We start from the raw sequence: 19,899 nt of genomic DNA, 5'->3' as shown, positions 1-19,899 counted from the left end.
CGTGAAAAGACTGGGTCAAGGATTGTGATTGGTGAAAAACAGAAACTTTACTTCCGGTAAACGTACGTGTTGTCAAAAACGTCACTTGCTTAAGCTCACTAATAATGGATCTAAGACCTCGGTTGTGGTAAAATATCATCGTCCAGGAAGCGGTGATATATCCTTCGCCGCAGTATCCGCGCCGTCGATGAGATGTCCTTCATGCCAGAGCTGTGAAAAATAACGATGTATTACGTACGTGGTATAATAACCAACAATTACGACAAGATAAACGTAGTAGGTTTACAGTAATGTCGATTTACAGTACTAATATTTCTCACCCCAGGAAAGTTGCATGTCATATACTTACAATTAAATTCTTTCATGTCACGGTTTAGTGCATGTGCACAGCCCAGTCAAAGAGCATCATGCAGGTGTTGAATAAATCGCATCAGTGATTAACATTATTAAGAGGCAGTTTTTTAATCGGTCGCGTCATCATAATCTGTGAACAATAAAACTGTTTGTTAACAACCAGTTAAAATATCTCGTTACGACGGTTAGATATTGCTTTGCAACCGTTTCTAAATATCGATCAACTGGAGATTTTAAACATTACACAGGTAATGCGTATATCGTTCTTGTCTTTTAGTAGCTCAATTTGTTTCTTTTTCGTTTGTCTTCTGTACAAAGCTCTAGCATGGAATTTGTGGCTCAAGCGATGGAGAGATTTAATGGCGTATAATCTCCAAAATTGAGCGGGGGTCTTATTAACAATTAGAATATGAATAATATTCTTAAAGTTCCAAAATATAGGCTTAATCAGTTCAGAAAATTCGCCTAGGTTTTGTTTGGTTTTTTAATACTTAAAAGTTTTTTTTATTATTTTTCAGTTTATTGTTATTATTTTTTTTATTATTATTTTTTATCATTTTTTTAATCATTATTATTATTTTATTATTTTTTTTCGTCGTGGCAAGCGGTGTTTTGGCGCGAAATATACTAGTGGTATGATGTATGTGATCGTATTTGTCTCGAAATCTAATTTTTCGATGCGCGATTTGATTTCGCTCGCATGAAACGGAAATTCCTCCAAGAGGAACAAATAAACCGTTCTTTTGATGCTGTTCGATTAATTGGGGTAAGAATATATTTAATACATATAGATTCTGGTCCTATTTTAATAATATCGCTGCTATTTCGCCGTTTAACAAAATGTGGTCGTGTATGGGCGCCTTAAGCCGGTTTTCCACTAGCAATATTTTTCGCGCGAAGCGACATTTTACTTTTGTTTCAGAGCTCTCAACTGCAACCATCTGGAAAAAATTACTCAAAATACAAAGGAATAAAGTCGCTTCGCGCGAAAAATAGAAGGCGAAGGCGTAGCCAGCCTGACGATTTTGTCCCGCTATGTAAATTTCGAGTTACTATAACTATTCATGTCTTTAGAAATCTATTGTGTTCACAGTCATTGAACACTAAAATATTAGCATAGCGGGACAAATCGACAGGCTGGCTACGCTACTGTAAGCGCGAATTCCAAATTAGTGTAAGACAAAGTGAACGTATATCATGCGGTTGATTTACGTTTTTGAACTCAGTTCTATACTTTTTAAAGTACGATGTGCTTCTGAATGTCGCGATCGAACAACATTTAGGTTTGCAAGGCATCAAAATGAGTATGAACTGTATTGTTTATGTTCAGCCTTTATATTGAAGACTGAGACGTGAGCGGCACGCCGGAGTTAACGCCAGAACAGGCGTCTTAATAACAATTCAGGTGTCTGCAGAATTTGACCTGTTCTGTCCAGGGCCGTAGCTAGACCGCTTGATTGGGGGGATGTATATTCATATATTCATGTTTATATACCGTAGAAACAATAGCGTACAAAAGAAATCAGTGGGGCATAAGACGAATATATGAATATACACCCCTCCAATTAAGCTTCTAGCTACGGCCCTGGTTCTGTCGGCAATCCGGTATCATGCAAACGGGACCTCGTTGTATATAAAATAGAAGAAAATTATAATTTTGAATTCAGTTTATGACTATGTCATTTACGTTTGTCATTAACGTCGTATTTCTGCGAAGTTTCGTCGTCATTTGCCTGCATGGCTTTACGATTATCTGGAATATTATACCATGAATTTACAAACGAGTTTTATCTGCAGGAATTTTACAAATGACCTTTCTTATTTCAACACTTTAACTATAGTATATGTTATATGTTATTTTTGTAGTGAAATGGGCTGTCAAAAGTTAGCAATCGTTTTGGCGATAAGTTTTTCATGGATTTCTCTGGCCCATTTTGACAACCATCAGCAAACAGTACGCGGTGAAACAAACAGAATCGTTAAACGTTCTCCATTAAATCACCAAGGTATCGCAAGGGAATGAACTCATAAAATACCTTTGTTTTGATAGCAAAAAGATTCTTATATGTATATTATACGGTCAGGAAAGAAATTTCTCTTATTGCAATCGTCTACTCCCATGCAATACAGCTGTGCAAATACATTAAATGCATTCTCCAAAGTTGACAAGTACCCGAAAAGATTTGCATTCTTTCTTCACGACAGTAACGATACATTTAAGCCCGTTTTCCACAAGGCGAATTTATTCGCGCAAACTGACAAAAAGCAGGAAGAAGTCCCGCGAAAAAACAGGACTTTTTTGCGGCGAATTCTTTCGCAAACCAATCACATCACCGGATTACGACAAGTATGACGTACTACGTGCAGGTCGTAGAAGTATGTTTGCTATCTCACTTCATAAAACTTAGTAATTTTGCGATCTACCGTATTTTCTCAGATCACGACCAGGTTGTATAGATCCAGTGTAGTTTTCCAGTTGTTTAGTTACAAAATGTCGGGCCTCGCTGATGGGGATGTAGATGCCTATACCACACATTTCGAGGTCGTAATAAGGTCTTGCATATGCTACAATCATATCTTTGTTGAATGATTTTTAGACATCCATGCCTCCGCGCGCAGTGCTGTTACTAATGTTTTTAACGATCCAAATCAACCTTGCTACAAACGGTTCTTTGTCGATAACCAACCACCAATTGGTCTGCGACCGACACCTTTACCGGCCACTTCCCAGATTAAGTATATTTGTCAGCAAATTCCAACGGCGACCGCATCTCCGACGCCAGTCACGTACTATGCAACCATGTTTGATGAAAACCATGGAATCGCCGTCTACTCAGCTTACTACGTTAATAAACGCAATATGGACGATTTACTCGCCAACAAATTCGGTAGAAAAGATGAGGCATGGCGCACCCAACCAGGTAATGACTCATTTATAAAAAACCTCCATCAGATTTCAAAACAACAACATTGCTATATGAATCACTTTTATAAAGAAACACAATATTCTTTGTTTCCGTAGACTTAAAAAACGAAAAATTATTGTTAATTCTTGATTATTTATTAATTTATCTATATAAAATAATGATATATCGACCAGTTTTTACCCTGTTTTGTTCTCCATTTAGTGAAATTTTGTAAAATCGCCAAGTTTGGACATAATTATAGAGCCAAGCGAAGTTGGCAAATTTTGTATACTTTTATATCATATAAGTTGGTCTAATACCAAGTGGTCCGTTGACATTGTTCACGTTCTGTAATAATATACATTGTTATATAGGTTCTGTGTATTCTAAATGTGATTGGTTAATTCGTAGTCACATGACTTTAAATAAATTCAATGTTTTCCGCCAGTGAAACAAGTGAAAAATTGTTGCCCTCTTCTTGTCATAACAAAGTAAAGTGGGTTTTTTTAAATGTTTTTGTTCCTATATAACAAAACACTGTTCCTATATAACAAAACACTTAGTGTACACTACCTCGGGAAATAGTGAGTTATGTTTTCCCTCGATTCTCAATGTTTCCCTCGACTTCGTCTCGGGAAACATTCAGACTCTTGGAAAAACAAAACTCACTATTTCCCTCGGTAGCATACATTACGTGTATAATGTCTATACCTGAACTAAAATGGATACATGCATGTAAGATTACTTTATGCACAGCTCAGTGTTATTAATTTTTTCTATAAATTTGTTAACGTATAGGCATAACAAAGCAAGGGACCGACGCCGTGTACCAAACCGCGGGCAAGTCAACCTATGACAAAGGTCACCTTCTACCAGCAAACATTTATTCATTCAGCGCTGAACATGTCACGTCAACGTTTTCCTACACAAACGCAGTTCCACAAGTTGGAAAGTTTAATAAAGGCGAATGGAAGCAATATGAGGGCAAAATTTTGGATTTTGCTATAGATATTTGCACGCAACGTTCTGATGCCGTCCTGTATCTAATCACAGGCACAACAGTCAACATTCGTTACGGAGATAACGCCCTTACGGGGGACAAAATTTTGAAAGGACAGAGCCCCGTAGGTATTAAAGTTCCCGGATCGATGTGGACGGCAGGATGTTGCTTAGCAGGCGCGTCAACAGGCAAAGCCTCTGTCACAAGTAACTTCGCAGTCATTGGTGGTAACCTTGGTTCATTGAAAATGGCTGAACTAAGCGTCGGCGCCCTCCAGACATTCCTAACAACGGACCCAGGAGTAACCGCAGGTGCTGTTAATTTGTTTCCAGGACACAAGGATTGCTCCAACCCGGCAAAAATGGTTAACTTGAAGAAAACCAAAGCTGGTGCGCCAACTGGGGGTACACCAGTTAAAGTAAAGAAACCTTCACCGATGATGACCAATAACGTAAAAACACAACAAGGAGTTTATAACTTATAGACATAAGGCTTTGCTGTAGAGCTCCGTACGCCATGAATTGTAAATGATATTTATTGCTGATAAAGTAATTTTGTAGTAGGTTCCGTCTTCGTTTGGAATTTGTCATATGGCAACAATATACCCAGTAACATTGGAATTTTGCGTATATTTGCGTATTAATTGGCGTATTAAATAGCAGCTGCAATTTTCTTCTATATGACTATGTGATTTATTTATTACACTGGTGTGCATGACTACCCACATACTTGAAAAATAGGCACACATAGTGTGCATATGGCCGCTAACTGAGGGGAAGAGTGGATCGGAGTGGCTAGCTTAGCAGTTAGTTGTTGAATAGTATTTCACCGTTGGTGAGTTTCAGTATAATAAACAAGCAAACGCTTGAGTCTCTTTTAACCAGCACAATGGCTTGGGTTCTTTATTAAACAAGCAAAGCTTGAGTCTGATTGATAAAACAAGCACGCAGTGCTTGAGTCTGATTGATAAACAAGCAAAAGCTTGAGTCTGATTGATAAACAAGCACGCAGTGCTTGAGTCTGATTAATAAACAAGCACGCAGTGCTTGAGTCTAGTTAAGCAGTACGTGTTCCTACACGTATTTGTGTCCGACCACAAACGAGTCAGCCCAGGCACAATGAAATGCTCGAGAAAGCAATTGAAAGCTTTCTGTGAGTATAATGGTAGTCTGTAGAAGAACACAAATAGCGAAGTCTATGCACTTTTCTCTTCGCAGTTCTTCGCTAATGGCAGCCCGCAACGGAAGGCACTAGTATGGTGGCCGATCGCTATCATTCATATTTTTGTTAATAATAGAAACAAAATAATATCTATACGTATTTTAAATGTAAACAGATTACAAATTGCATTTCAAATGATAAACGATTTGAAAATAATAATCAAAATCAAATCAAAATGAGAATCAAAATCAAAACAAGAATCAAAATTAAATCAAAATCAAAACGAAAATCAAAATGATTTTACAATTGCAAATAGAAGTGAATATGAAGTGAAATTTTATCGGCCTAGCGCTATCACAGTATACCATAAAGCATTGCGCGCTATTTCCTGTGCGGAAAGACCGGCATATTAGCATTTTTTGCATTTTATACATTAGGTATACAATATGGCAACTGGTTCATATTTTAGAAATGATTCTTGGCGAAACGATACGAAATTAGAAGAAGGTATGAAAGACTTCGTACGTCAAGGTATTCAACGCAAGGAGATGTTAGACTTTTTGAAACGTGATTTCCCGCAATATGCCTGGAGTATAGCAACCCTTGATAGACGCCTTCGACATTTTAATATCAGATACATAGACACAAATATATCTATTGAAAATGTGCATGATGCTGTATCGAGCGAACTCCGTGGCCCCGGTAAACTCCTTGGCTATCGTGCGATGCACAAGAAGATTAGACAGGAGCATGGACTGAATGTGCCAAGAGATCTCGTCCATGCCGTGATGTATGACCTCGACCCTGAAGGTCTCGAAGCGCGTGCTGTTGGAGCAAAGCGGAGAAAACCCAAAGGATGTTTCTCGAGCAAAGGACCAAACTGGGTTCATTCATTAGACGGACATGATAAACTAATGGGGTACCAGAACAGTACTTTTCCTTTGGCTGTTTATGGGTGCATGGACACTTGTAGCAGGAAATTGCTTTGGCTTCGTGTTTGGACGAGCAACTCCGACCCTAAGCTGATTGGACGCTGGTATCTTGAGTACCTTTACGAAACCAGAGTGATAGCTTCCTACTTAAGAGTGGACAAAGGCACAGAGACTGGCGACATGGCCACGATGCATGCTTTTCTGAGGCGCAACCACGACGACACTACAAATGCTTGCGACACTGTTCTTTATGGACCATCTACGTCCAATCAGGTCAGGGTGCATAAATATTTATATGCTGCTTTAATATAATTATTATTATAAATAATATTAACTGTTGTTATTGTTACTTATGTCCAGATTGAAAGGTGGTGGAAGGAAGTACATGAGAGACTTGAGAAATACTTCAAAGCACAACTCTCTCAACTGAAGGGTGAAAATCTTTACGATCCACACAGTGAAAAGGACAGGTGAGTTTTTTATACCGAATATACCGCATCATGTTAATACCTCTCATGATGTAAGTGATTTAATTGTGGGTCGAAAAATTGGTCTAGTTTTTTACGCACGACACACGACCAAAACTCAAACTCAATATTTCCGTATCCTGTCAATTTGTCAATTGACATAATTATATAATTGCCTTTAATAATTGTGTGCTTTGTAAATAGGAATATCCCTCGGAATATATCATATTTAATGATATTTTCATATTTTAAGAATGATACTGGCATTTATACTCATTCCATTGCTACAAAAAGAGCTAAATACTTTTAAAGATAGTATCTGGAACACACACAGAATCCGCCAACAGAAAGATACTGAGCTACCAAGTGGTGTCCCTAATCATATATATTCATTTCCAGAGGAATATAGTTTAGAGGAGTGTGGTATGTAAAATTTCACAAATGTCACATTTACTTTGAAACAAGTTGAACCTGGCTATGACTGGGTGCCAAACCTGTGCATTTTGCATCTCAAATTATTTTGCATCTTGCATTTTACAGGCTTGGTAGCATAAGGGCATCAAGTAAATCATCCATAAATCACCTGAAACATGTTTTACTTAAATCATAATTAATTAATTTTGTCAGTTTGCTGTTACTAACACCAGTTTTGTATAAACAAATACCTAGGTTGGGCTGTTTCTGAAGATGAGTTGGAGAAGGCAGCTAGCTATTCCGGTGTCTTGGCATATGGTGCAGACTTTTTAGAGGCACCAATCAGAGAAGAGTGTGAACGTTTAGTCCCTAATATTGACGATATTCATTCAGATGATTGGACAGATGCTTATTTATATGTCCGAGAACATTATTCCCTTTGATCATGGGTTGTTCTGAAATCGGGCAACCCCCAGAAAGTTATAACTATCAATATGTGCTTTGCCTTTTTGTCTTGTAATTTGCGGTCATCAGATATTTTTTTGGTTTGGGATCATAGCCCAATTCATGGCTTACAGATATATTATATAGTTATATCAAATAGGGAATTGTCTGTGACAGTAATTTTTAGATGGTAATGACCACACAGCAAGGCAGAAAAATATTTACTGTTTATATAATATGTTTATCCGAATATACAATACACAGTGCATGATTTAGTGCATGGTGCAATAGTTAATACAAATATTAGACCTACTGATATGCATAATGACGTTTTCTTACAGTTTGTGACCCCTACTGCCGAGTCTGCCAGAATACTTTTTGAGGTTTATCAATTTGAAAAAGTCGGCAAATATTTGCAAAGCTTTATGGTAGTGGAGGTCATGCACTGTATAAGAAAAGATCATTATGCATAAACAACAACAACAAAACTATTAATAGATTTTCAATTATGTGTAAAAGTTTCCACAAATGTAGTCAAATTGCAAGTAATTATACCCAACAGAACTTTATGATTTTCAAAAATCTTCATAAACTTAGTCAAATCGTTGAAGTTACTCTTTTAGCATTGGCAGGTCCAGTATTTTGCAAAATTTGTTGCACACATGTGAACTGGTAAACTGCTCAATTGCCGTGCTGGATAAATTTCCGGTGCAAAACAAGAATTCCCCATCTGAACTTGTTTCTTTGGTAGCCACTTCAGGATCACACAGCATGTAATCACACCCTTGAATGTCCAACACTATCAATTGCTTGTCGGATCTTTCAAAAGAGTAATGCGCAAAGCATTCCGCTTTCTGGCAGAGATCAGTTTCGGTATTACCGCAAACATGTCCAGTGTTGTTTACATGTTTATCGAAAGTACCGGGAATGAAATCTTCAACTGTTACGCATTCATCCCCACATTTTCCAAAGAAAACTTTGTTGTATTGCAACACTTCACCAAACTCGCCAGCTTTCCCTTTTTTAACGACTTCCTGCTGTAATCTGACCGTAAAATCCCTGGCGAGGTTGTGCATCTGAACTGTCTTTTTTGTGTGTTGCTCAACAGTTTGTCCCAAATACTCGATATCATCTACCGTTTGCTTTAGGTTCTTTTTTACGACCCATGGCGCTTTGTCGAAGCCTTTCGTTTGACTTGTGGCTTTAAAGGCTTGCCGAAATCCTCCGGTGCCAATTGGGTCTTTGGCAATGACAAAGTCCACCTTGTTAGGTGTTGGTGCCCAAGACATATTGCCAAGGTCGAACCCGTAAATGCGAATCTCCGTTATGTCATGCGTTGATTTTATTTCTTTACCGAGCCTCAACATTTCGACTGCGGACATACTTCGGGGTATAAACTTTGTTTTAACGGCCGTTGACGATACTGAGGTTGTTGCTGTAGCGCCGGCAGGAAACAACTGGACTGATTCGACTGCAGTCTTTCGTTTCTTTATTGGAACGGGGTTTTCTTTAATAGCTGGCTTATTCGCTACGTCTTCGCCATCAATAAAGCGCACATGGATGACGCTCAAGTTTGGTATTTGTTTAACAGAAGAACAGGACGGGCCCTGCTCACCTGCTAAAACATCACAAACGGCAGTTTCACTGATGTCGAAATGGTTTAAGCATGCCAGTTTGATATTTTCTACCGTCACTTCCTCGTATTCGAAAGGAACGAATTCCCTTGCGCCAACTCTCGTGTACTTCTGTGCCTTACCCGACACATCCGCACTCAAACGTTGGACCGTCATTGACTCTTCCTCTAGTATTTTAACACCAGATGTATTCTTTTTATTTCCTCGTTTCGCTGTCATTTGCTTTTTAAAATTCTTCCAAGCCGCTCGATCCGCCATGTTCGACAGCAGGACGGAGCACATGCAAATTTTAAACACATGCGCGACCACATAATTTGATTTGAATAGCGCGCAATGCTTTATGGTATACTGTGATAGCGCTAGGCCGATAAAATTTCAATTTCATTTTTTTTGCATTTTATTGTGATTTATCTTTTAAAGTCATATGAAATTTCAAATGAATTTTGATAGCGCTAGGCCGATAAAATTTCACTTCATATTCACTTCTATTTGCAATTGTAAAATCATTTTGATTTTCGTTTTGATTTTGATTTAATTTTGATTCTTGTTTTGATTTTGATTCTCATTTTGATTTGATTTTGATTATTATTTTCAAATCGTTTATCAATTGAAATGCAATTTGTAATCTGTTTACATTTAAAATACGTATAGATATTATTTTGTTTCTATTATTAACAAAAATATGAATGATAGCGATCGGCCACCATACACTAGATAGGATCGACTGAAACCACGAAGAGCCCGCAATAAGTGAAATATATTCATTCAGCGGTAATTTTCACACAATCTCATTTCCGAATTTCATTTCCGTAATCTGATTGCGTTTTGGCATTTTGCTCGTGTCGCCATAGCCGCCCAATGGCGAATGGTTTTATTTTTTATTTAAAATAAAAATGCACACTTTAATGAAATAGACACATTATGTCATTTATTAACATGCTTATGCACTTGTCTATAATTTACATGTTAATATGCGTGTCTGGCAATGTTCAGGCAATGTAGGTATTATATAGTATAATGTATCCTATATAATACCTAAAAGATATATCCTATATCCTATTATATAGGATATATTATTATACTATATAATGATTATGATTTTTGGCACTTCACTCGATGTAGGTAAATTGTGTATAATTCCACTCGACATTAAGACCCTTTAAACCTCTAGAATATACTATATAATACCTACATTGCCTGAACATTGTCAGACACAGCATGTAAATTATAGACAAGTACATAAGCATGTAAATAAATGACATAATGTGTCTATTTCATTGAAGTGTGCATTTTTTTCAGATAAAAAATAAAACCATTCGCCATTGGCCTGCCTATGGTGTTGCCAAATTAATTAAAAATTAATTAATTAAATGCCAAACAAGGCAACAAAGACCAAATGAGGAAAACAAATAGTCTTAAAGAATTATCATAAATTATTAATGTGGTAAGTTTTGTAAACTTCTCTACCTTTTAAATAAATACACATATTAAAAAGTATAAATACACACAAATAATTATCAGGCTATTCAATTTATTTCAATATTAAAAGTGAAAGTGCCCAATTCTCTCCATAGCAATAAATTTACAAAGACATAGCATGGTTTTACTGTCATTTACTGTCCTTTCATCAATTGCGGATTCCACATGCATGCATGGAAACATTGCATGAATATTATTTGATCATGCCCTTTGGCCAGGACACTTGCCAGGCATGTGCAGTTGATCATTTTTGCCTAGGGCATGACAAAAAAGGGTACACAAAAATGCTATATTTAATATCAAAATGCAATCTAGGTCCAGCTCTGTATCTATCATCTACTCTGTAACATAGCATAGTGTAGCTCACTGATACAATGACCTAACCTTGCTCAGCTACCTATGACCTATAGGTTGGTATATTTTGGTCTGCATTATTAATTTTTTAAAATTAATTGTTTTTACAGTCTGCGAACATAAATATATGAATATTTCCCCACCTCCTAATTATCAAGCTGGCAATGCCACTGACATACTTATTTTAAATCTTTCTAGGCATGCATGGTTTAATAATGCATACACTATACTTTATACTTGTTGAACTTCAACATGCTGAGCAAGGTTAGGTCATTGTATCAGTGAGGTACATTATGCCTATGAGATAGGGTAGATGATAGATACAGAGCAGTAGGACCTAGATTGCATTTTGATATTAAATATAGCATTTTTGTGTACCCTCTTTTGTCATGCCCTAAGCAAAAAAATGATCAACTGCACATGCCTGGCAAGTGTCCTGGCCAAAGGACATGATCAAATAATATTCATGCAACGTTTCCACGCATGCATGTGGAACCCCAATGGATGAAAGGACAATAAATGACAGTAAACCCATGCTATGATTGAAATAAATTGAATAGCCTAATAATTATTTGTGTGTATTTATACTTTTTAATATGTGTAGTATATAAATGGTAGGAAAGTTTACAAAACTTACCTAATCAACAATTTATGATAGTTCTTTAAGACTATTTGTTTTCCTCATTTGGTCTTTGTTTATTTCGCGAAATCACACGAGATAAGCGCGCGCGACGCGTGGTACCTCATGACATGCGTGGTGTAACAAACTTCCTCGATAGATATATATATATATTGCCAGCCAAGAGGTGACAACATCATGGCGGCTTCCATAGGAAGCGGCCATAAAAACCCTCCCAAGATCGGAATTTTGAAAGGAAGTTTAGCGCGCAGTGGGGAACATATTAAATACCAGCTGCAATTTGCTTTCAGAATAAATGTTCCAGAAATAGATCGACTGTATTAAATGGAAATTTTTGTCATGTTGACTTTTGTCTTAATTTCATTCAAAAAATTAAATTCAAAAACGCATAGACATTAGAAATATCGCGAGAAATACGCCTTACACCCATTAATTGAATTGATAAGAAGCTATATCATGCATATTATATCGACTTTTATTTATTTCATTAAATCGTGATCAATATAACCAAGGACAGCTCTATCAGCGTTGAAAAATGAAAACAGCATGCTATTTCGTGGAGTGTAATTGATCCGAAGCTTTAAACAGCGCGGTTTTATTAAATAGTTTAATAAACTGCGATCATGTATTACCTTCTTTCTTGTGTAAATCATACAAAACAATGAACATATAATTATTATGGCATGTTTGGAAGGACATAACGGATGTCTGTAGCTAAATGCAGTTCTGCTATCGAACGCCTTTGTTTCACTGCATTCCAGTATAATCTCCCACTCAGTTATACTGAAAGTTATGAAGCCACAAAGTGGAGCAAGATAAATTATTTCTTCCAATTAATTTTCGTAGAGATTTATCTGACAAGTGAGGTTTCTTTTAAAGATTTCTGTATGGACGACCGACTATTTGGTCAATCCAAACGACTGGAACGGATGTAAAATAAACATTTAGGAGTGAGTCTCATTGCGGAAATACTGCATATATATCCTAGGTTTGCCGAAAAGGTTTTTTGTTTGGCGGCAAACGAGCAGAATTCCAAAGGACATTTAATATGCCAAATAAATCTGATAGCCGTGGAAAATGGTTGGGACGGTTGGGAAAATTTCTGATTTATGACAGCCCTATTCAAATGCTACAATTTATACTAGACTTGAAGCATGGTATCCTTAAAGATATACAGCATATTAATTAAGAGGAAACACGAAGTATACAAAATGCTATTATGCCCAAATGCCGTACGGTATTATAGGTATTAAAGGTTTTGGCGCATTCCGGACCATATTAAGTACCAGGAGTAATTTTCTTTGAGGTAACAACCTATAATAAAGAAAATATCCTCTATTTTCAGGAAATAAATCAAATTCCTAAGATCGCAACTTTCAGAAACGAAGTTTAGCGCGCAATGGGGAACATATTAAATACCAGCTGCAATTTGCTCTGAGGAGGTTCATCACTCCAAAATATGTTCCAGAAATACCGACTTTTTAAAAGCAATATTGAGAGGAAGTTTAGTGCCAATTGGGGGCGTATTAGCTACCGCTGCGAAGGAATGTCTTATCTGTATGATTTATGCTAAATTTATTGTTAAGGAGTATGATACCTGTACGTATAAATTTCACTTGATTGAGAAGATTGGATCATTTCGCTATAGCTTGCAAAAACACCATAAGACATTCAATCCGTGGTTCGCACAACAGCTAAGCAACGATAAACAGGTAAAATTATTACCCTGGAATGGTGCAATATTTCATTTATAGAGTATTCCATGACATGAAGATGCCATGAATCATGATTACTCTTATATCCATATATAGGTTTACGTAAATACTCCGCGACTAGAAGAGTGTAAAACAGAAGCGCTGGTGAAATCGATACATATCACAGGGTAAGCAAATATCTTATTTTTCTCATATATTTTAGCTATATCTCCTGTCTTGTTTTGCTTATGGAATTTTATGAGCATTCTATATTTAAAGGAATTACTTAAACAAAAACATTTTTCCTGATAGAAGACGTACGCGGGGGCCGCGTCTCAGAACCAGTTCACAACGAAAATACATAGTTTTAGTTCACAAACTCGTATATAGAAAGAGGCTGCATGTAAGTAAATATATGCTGATCGCGAAGGTTAGCATTTTATCTTTTGTATTTGTGGATTTGTAATCTGAAACTTATAAACAATTATAGCCTTGATAACTCTGCATATCACAAAAACCGAATTCAATAATTGTTTTATTATACATTTGAGGAATAGTAAACATAGTATTAACGAATGAAAAACCTTATTTAATAGCAACATCCAAAAATACATCATTTATTAATACATAACTGACATTCAAATGAATACCGTTTGTTAGCAACCGCAGGCTCACTTGCAGATAACTCAGTTATCGTACTTTTATCGGCCAACACGCTTCGATACGGGCCCAAATGTATCACTTGTACCCATGCAGGATTTGTGTCGATTATGGTCTCCGCTCTGCTATATGCGCAGTGGCGTTGTCAATGACAATGACAATGGCAAGTTCTTCATTGGCAATGCCTTTGGCAGCGTATGTATTAATAAGCTCCTGCAACCACGCAACGAAATCCTCTTTCTTAAAGCTTCCTTTTCCGATGGTATAATGGACTACCCCTATACAGATTGCTCACTTGCACCAATATTATAACATGAATGTTTTGTCCCTTGGATGTGCAACAGCTCAACTCGGCTCCGTCCATTTGAACGAGTGCACCAAACGTTGAGGTTTGTTTCATCTTGCCCGAATTCATGGTTGCTCGCTCATAACGGTGTTTTTTATATGAGTACTACATGATCATTCCGTTGACAGCATTACCAGTTGTGAGGCAAACTGTTAAACCAATCTCTCTAGCAAGTTTCGCCTGTAACTCTTTTAAAGTCAGGCAGGGGTTCTCGTTTATTTGTTCCTCTAATAATTGCTTATGTTCTTTAGTAATTTTCATCCTCTCTCTGTCTCTCTGTTTCTTCCTGACCCATGAGCGGTTGAGCATGGAATACTATTCTCTCTTGTGGTTACTTGGTTACTTGTCAATCTTCTCCTTCTAAAAAGCACTGTACCACCGGTCGTTTTGTCGCATCGTCATATTTTTGGTACTTCGCCATGCTTCGCTTCGGTTCTGGTACTATTTGCCACCAAACATCGTTTATATAGCCAACAAGGAGTTAATTAACTCACTTCGTTGAGCAAATGGCTATTTGATTTGATAAACAACTAATTTGATTTTATTCATGCAAATTAGACTTAATTCTTTGCACAAAAGGTTTGATCTTATTTGAATTTGAAATGACCTTTCACGCAGCTAATTTTCATCTGCATATTTGATTTGACATTTTGGGAATTTTATTTCTCGTATTGCGCATTCGATTTAACATAATACAAATTTCATTTCACCACTAACAAATTTGAACTGAAAATGGTGTAAATCTCGTACAAAAAACAACTGAGACACAGAGTTGGAATAATTTTGGCAATGTGCGTAATTGTATAACGCACATACCGATTTATTAATTTTTAATTAACAAGAAATTTGTATTAATCAACAAACAATAAATTCAATTACTATGCAGTTCGCATAGAAAAGGTGGGGCTAATTTAAACGCCCTTCCGAATAATATTATACTAATATATAATTACATCAAGCTCGCGTGAGAAAACGGGGAGGAGGGCGGGTCGATTTCGATCTGTAATGACCTTGTCGAAGCGAAGAACGAAGGGAATTACTCATGCGTCAAACTAAAGTATTTAATCTAAATTGAGTCTAAAGTGCAGGAAGCAATAATTTCTCTATTGGTATGCCAATAATTCCTCTTTATTTCAAATCTTAGCTGCAACTCGTTAGTCTCGTTTTCTGATAAATAGGCCTTTCCTCTTTTAGCTTTTAAGCGCGCAATGCGTGACGGTAGTTGACTATCAAGCTACTTTGAATTGCGACATCACTCTGCTTAGACTATCAATTTTGCATGTTTGTAAGAAAATCTTGCCGATTCTCTTTGCTAAACTAAATCGCTCCGGAACATTGCGAAATCAAAACTCAAATTGACCTTGATAATCAACTAACGTCAGGCTCTGCGGGCTTGAAAGGCCAAATGGGAAAGGTCCATTGGGAAAACACGTATTTCCCAGGCGTTTTTTGACTGACTTTTAAAAATAACATTTTCACAAAATTTCGTATTTTTATTATAAGTAAATGCATGCTTTGAGGAATATTAGTGATTAAATGTCCCGGTTTATAGGTTAATCAGGATCTTCCGCGGTCTCTGAAATATGAAAATCAGTAAAAATCTCCTCATGCCACATTGCAAGCCAAGTTGGTCTGAGTGAAAAGAGACTTCTGGAAACCTTCAATCACCATAGTTACCAAGATCAGACCCCTAATAAATAAAAAAAAAGCTCGTTTTCAAAAATATGATAATTTTACATGGAATATATCACGTGATATTTATATTGTATTTGTCAAGTGTAACGATCACTCAAAACTACAAAAGATAATTCAATCAGTAGAATATATCTGCTATATATACATAAGTTTTTCGAATATTATTTTCCAATAATATAGCGAATGTTTTTAGTTTATAATACAAACCTTTGTTTCTTTGCAGAGAACATAAAAATCGTTGAGGCAATAGAAAAGGCGGCTAGAACACATGGCGAATCTTGCACATGCTGGATTACTCATTATACTTTCACTGTTAACAATAGATTCCTGTAAGTAAATGTGCATGGTATTTACCATCCATGAACAAAAACACAAGAAATCTACAAGAAAGCGGTTAAATTTCAAGAAAGCCCCGAGAGATTCTTTATTCATCCGTGTCGCCCTATGATATTCCTAACAATATTTACTGTTGCATGATATTTTTTCACTTAAAAATCATTACCCATATCTTAGCCTATTTGTACTATCGATAAACGATGGTAAACAGTTAACTTGTTTAATGCACGCGAAAAAGTAATTGAAGTCTGTTGAATATTTTTGTGATCGGTTTCTTTATGTTTTAGCTTATGCCCAGTCGTACAGCAGCCGGATCTCAAATTTATTTCAGAACTTGTCCATCTCTGATACATGTTTGAATAAAGCAGAGAAAAAAAGCGCGACGTTTGCCTCCTTTTCTGAAGATAAAAAGAAGGCAGTTGAATTGGTTAATATATACACACAAGAATGTAAAGCATAATTATGCAAATAGTGGTGGAAAGGCATTTTATGCTAAATTAAACGCCAACCTCAGAAGTGGGAATCCTCAACCAATCTGGAAAACAACGGCTGATTTACTAAGTGAAGGCTTGATACTCCTGGGTCCTGGAAAGTTCTCAAATCTCTATCGTGCCTGTTGGTGTTCAATCATGGAAGGCACAGAGTTCTCTTTCCACCAATTTGGCAGTACTTCTACTGATGCAGAAGCCGCATTTGAATTTCTTAAAAAGGGTAAATCATTTATTCATATATTTAACGCCACAGGGACTAATATAGAAGCATATTCATCTTATCCAAATGAAAAGGAGGTTCTGCTACGCCCTGAGATATACCTTTACGTAGAGAAAGTTGAAACTAACAGTACACGAATTCGGGAAGAGATTAAGAAACTTGTGCCAAACAAGAACCCCCCGGACGGTGTCAAAGAGTTCGTCGTACTTCGTGGTTCTTCGACAAGAAGGATAAAGCGATCCAAATTCATAAGCACATGCGAATGCCATTCACCTGATAACAATGTTGCTTTCCAACATGATTCGGGAAAAGGCCTACTTGTGGTGATAATATTAGGAATGATATTACAACACTATTGATTGTTCGTATCGGAAAGTATATTCCTATATGTCGACAATTTTTAAACTTTTATCGTAGAGCATGCAATAGGCAACATTTTTATACTTTTGTTCAACCAGGTCAACTCCACTTGACCTGTTCTGTTCTATATATCAGACTAATGCACTACTGACAAGTTGTCTTCATTCTTTTCTCTTATTCATCTATTTGAATATATATTGTAACCTCGTTTTAAAATATTTGTGCACTAATATAGAACCCATCCTTGCAAATAAGTTTAATTGCTCTGAAGTGAAGATGTTGGGAACAATACAACGAAACATTAACCAATAAATTTTGCATTTGTTATGTCTTGTTTGAAAGTAATTTGCTTTAATTTAATTTTCATTTCAATTTAATTTCATTTAAAATTTCCCTTTCCCTCAAGTGTTTTAATCGCTAGTTTAGACATGTTGGATTAGTTAACCTGAACCGTAGAACGAGGACGAACGAGTAGCCTCATTAACTGAAGGAGAGTACGGTTCACAATTGTTCATATAGGCGATTTCTATTGGCTATAGAACAAGTTTAATTATCCCACCACATGACTTTGATTCGGTTTAAAATAATGTGGGGTCATATTTTAAACAAATTCTCGTAGGTATGATTCGAGTTGAAGATATTTTTGAAGCAATTTTAACTGTCATTTGAACTAAACATTTGGCATCGAGTGCATGATGCTAGGCGAAACTGTTGGAATGTTCGTTCAGCAAGTATTGTTTTTAACGGTGCATTATTTATACCAACTTTTATGCTGTTAACTAGCTAAAAAACTGGAATAATCGCTCGATTAAGGCGTAAATTTCTAGGACTCCGGTTGAGGTGAAATATCATCGTCTAGGAAGTGGTGCATGGTATATCCTTCGCCACAGTCTCCGCGCCGTCGATGAGATGTCCCACATGCCATAGCTGTAGGAGGTAACTATGTGTTACCTGGGTCCTGGTATTATATAATAAGTACAGTGGAACATGCAATTTCATTGGTCAATAGCCGTGCAGGATCAGGCAATCTTGCACGAGGAATTTAAAAGCCTCGCGGGATTTTCAAAATATCACCATAGTACGTTATTTTATAAAACAAATACCAAAAGTTTTTTTCGTGCAGAATAGCGTGATCCATGCTCTGTGGATGTTATGCTTTCCGAAATTCTCGCAACATCCCTCGTGCATGCATGGATCACGAAATCCTGCACGGAAACCCACTTTGTAATCCTTTAGTAACCAACAACTACGGACAAGATAAAAGAAGTTGGTTTGTTCGCTCGTATCAATTTTCAGTATTTACATGTTTCTCACCTTGGGAAAGTTGCATGTCGTTTACTTACAATAAAATTCCCTCATGTGTTTAGTGCATGTGCACGGCCCAGTTAAATAGCATCAGGTGTTGAATAAATCGCATTAGTGAGTAACATTTAAATTTTTCGGTTGATTCTATGACATTTATAGTTTATATTAAACTTTCCAAAACTATTTGATGCATTCTTTTCATCACGCATTCTCATTTAGTAAATTATTTCAATACAAGATTTTTGTTCAAGTTCAATAATGATTAACGTCAAATCATAGACGCTTTAGGCTTTCCCATCCTGCTGTTGGGATGCTGTTGCTCTTGAAACTATCGATATTCCTGTATTGTATTCTTGCTATTAAAAAGAAATCATACACAAATGAATCGGTATGCTACTCAGCACTTCCAGAGGATAAAATCATCCTTGAAAAGGAATAATTTGCATGTGTACGGATCAATATGGGCATATAAGTACAGCTCTGGTTTACATATTAAGTCGAAAGGACTAGTGAAACTTCTAGTCTTACTTGCTGGCGACATTGAACTAAACCCAGGTCCTCGCTTTACTTGTATTACCTGTGTAAAAGACATCCGAAGAAATCAACTTAAAGCAAAATGCAAAACCTGTTGTGAATACTTCCATGCAAAGTGTATGATAGAAAACTTCGACGAAGAGTTATACTGCCGTGTGTGTCATATACAACCTGAGGAAACTAATCAAACCAACAACGATTGCTATAAAGAACTTCGATCGTTAACGGCAAATAGGGGGATGAAGATATTACATAAAAACGGGAATGGCATGCTTTCAAAAATAAATGCGATCCAGTTGTTGCTGGACAGCCAAAACAAAAATATTCATATTTTTGGCATCACTGAAAGCATCACTGAAATTCGAATTGATGGCTACACCGGCGTGAGGTATGACAGAAAAAATGGCACGGGAGGAGGAGTATATGTATATATCCGCGATGATTTAAACTTTCAACGAAGAACAGATCTCGAA

General features: G+C 36.6%; 3 protein-coding genes and 1 long non-coding RNA gene across 6 annotated transcripts; 3 read left to right on the top strand and 1 right to left on the bottom strand.

Moving 5' to 3' along the window:
• Positions 1-144: 144 nt before the first annotated feature.
• LOC114520834 lies at positions 145-5,147 on the top strand. 3 transcript variants are annotated; one of them, XM_028541168.1, is made up of 4 exons: positions 145-276; positions 2,221-2,360; positions 2,952-3,275; positions 4,059-5,147. In XM_028541168.1, exons 2-4 carry the CDS (start codon positions 2,225-2,227, stop codon positions 4,742-4,744), a joined length of 1,146 nt encoding a protein of 381 aa, XP_028396969.1. In that variant the 5' UTR covers positions 145-276; positions 2,221-2,224; the 3' UTR covers positions 4,745-5,147. The 3 variants fall into 3 exon arrangements, with proteins under 3 accessions (XP_028396969.1, XP_028396967.1, XP_028396970.1); XM_028541166.1 differs by lacking the exon at positions 145-276 and adding an exon at positions 498-602; XM_028541169.1 differs by lacking the exon at positions 145-276 and adding an exon at positions 1,089-1,120.
• Positions 5,148-5,651: 504 nt separating this feature from the next.
• On the top strand, positions 5,652-7,949 carry LOC114520952. The gene is made up of 4 exons (XM_028541301.1): positions 5,652-6,626; positions 6,714-6,823; positions 7,074-7,243; positions 7,490-7,949. Exons 1-4 carry the CDS (start codon positions 5,868-5,870, stop codon positions 7,675-7,677), a joined length of 1,227 nt encoding a protein of 408 aa, XP_028397102.1. The 5' UTR covers positions 5,652-5,867; the 3' UTR covers positions 7,678-7,949.
• Positions 7,950-8,289: 340 nt separating this feature from the next.
• Positions 8,290-9,570, bottom strand: LOC114520800 (transient receptor potential cation channel subfamily M member 6-like). The gene has a single exon (XM_028541132.1). It carries the CDS (start codon positions 9,568-9,570, stop codon positions 8,290-8,292), a length of 1,281 nt encoding a protein of 426 aa, XP_028396933.1.
• Positions 9,571-13,601: 4,031 nt separating this feature from the next.
• LOC114520921 lies at positions 13,602-17,891 on the top strand. The gene is made up of 3 exons (XR_003686740.1): positions 13,602-13,667; positions 16,404-16,509; positions 16,804-17,891. It is a non-coding gene; the product is annotated as an uncharacterized LOC114520921 (long non-coding RNA).
• The last annotated feature ends 2,008 nt before the right edge of the window (positions 17,892-19,899 follow it).

This window comes from Dendronephthya gigantea, unplaced genomic scaffold (assembly GCF_004324835.1).
Source record: "Dendronephthya gigantea isolate DGI-Jeju-01 unplaced genomic scaffold, DenGig_1.0 000018F, whole genome shotgun sequence".
Taxonomy (NCBI): domain Eukaryota; kingdom Metazoa; phylum Cnidaria; class Anthozoa; order Malacalcyonacea; family Nephtheidae; genus Dendronephthya; species Dendronephthya gigantea.
This window is presented reverse-complemented; position numbering and strand designations above follow the sequence as displayed.

Bases quoted from the DNA above. Each gene is read 5' to 3' on its own strand.
- LOC114520952 (XM_028541301.1), top strand. From the start codon at position 5,868: ATGGCAACTGGTTCATATTTTAGAAATGATTCTTGGCGAAACGATACG. The intron at 6,627-6,713 runs GTCAGGGTGCAT...ACTTATGTCCAG, and splicing joins GACCATCTACGTCCAATCAG to ATTGAAAGGTGGTGGAAGGA. The intron at 6,824-7,073 runs GTGAGTTTTTTA...TCATATTTTAAG, and splicing joins CCACACAGTGAAAAGGACAG to AATGATACTGGCATTTATAC.
- LOC114520834 (XM_028541168.1), top strand. From the start codon at position 2,225: ATGGGCTGTCAAAAGTTAGCAATCGTTTTGGCGATAAGTTTTTCATGG. The intron at 2,361-2,951 runs GTATCGCAAGGG...AATGATTTTTAG, and splicing joins TTCTCCATTAAATCACCAAG to ACATCCATGCCTCCGCGCGC. The intron at 3,276-4,058 runs GTAATGACTCAT...GTTAACGTATAG, and splicing joins GGCATGGCGCACCCAACCAG to GCATAACAAAGCAAGGGACC.
- LOC114520800 (XM_028541132.1), bottom strand. From the start codon at position 9,570: ATGGCGGATCGAGCGGCTTGGAAGAATTTTAAAAAGCAAATGACAGCG.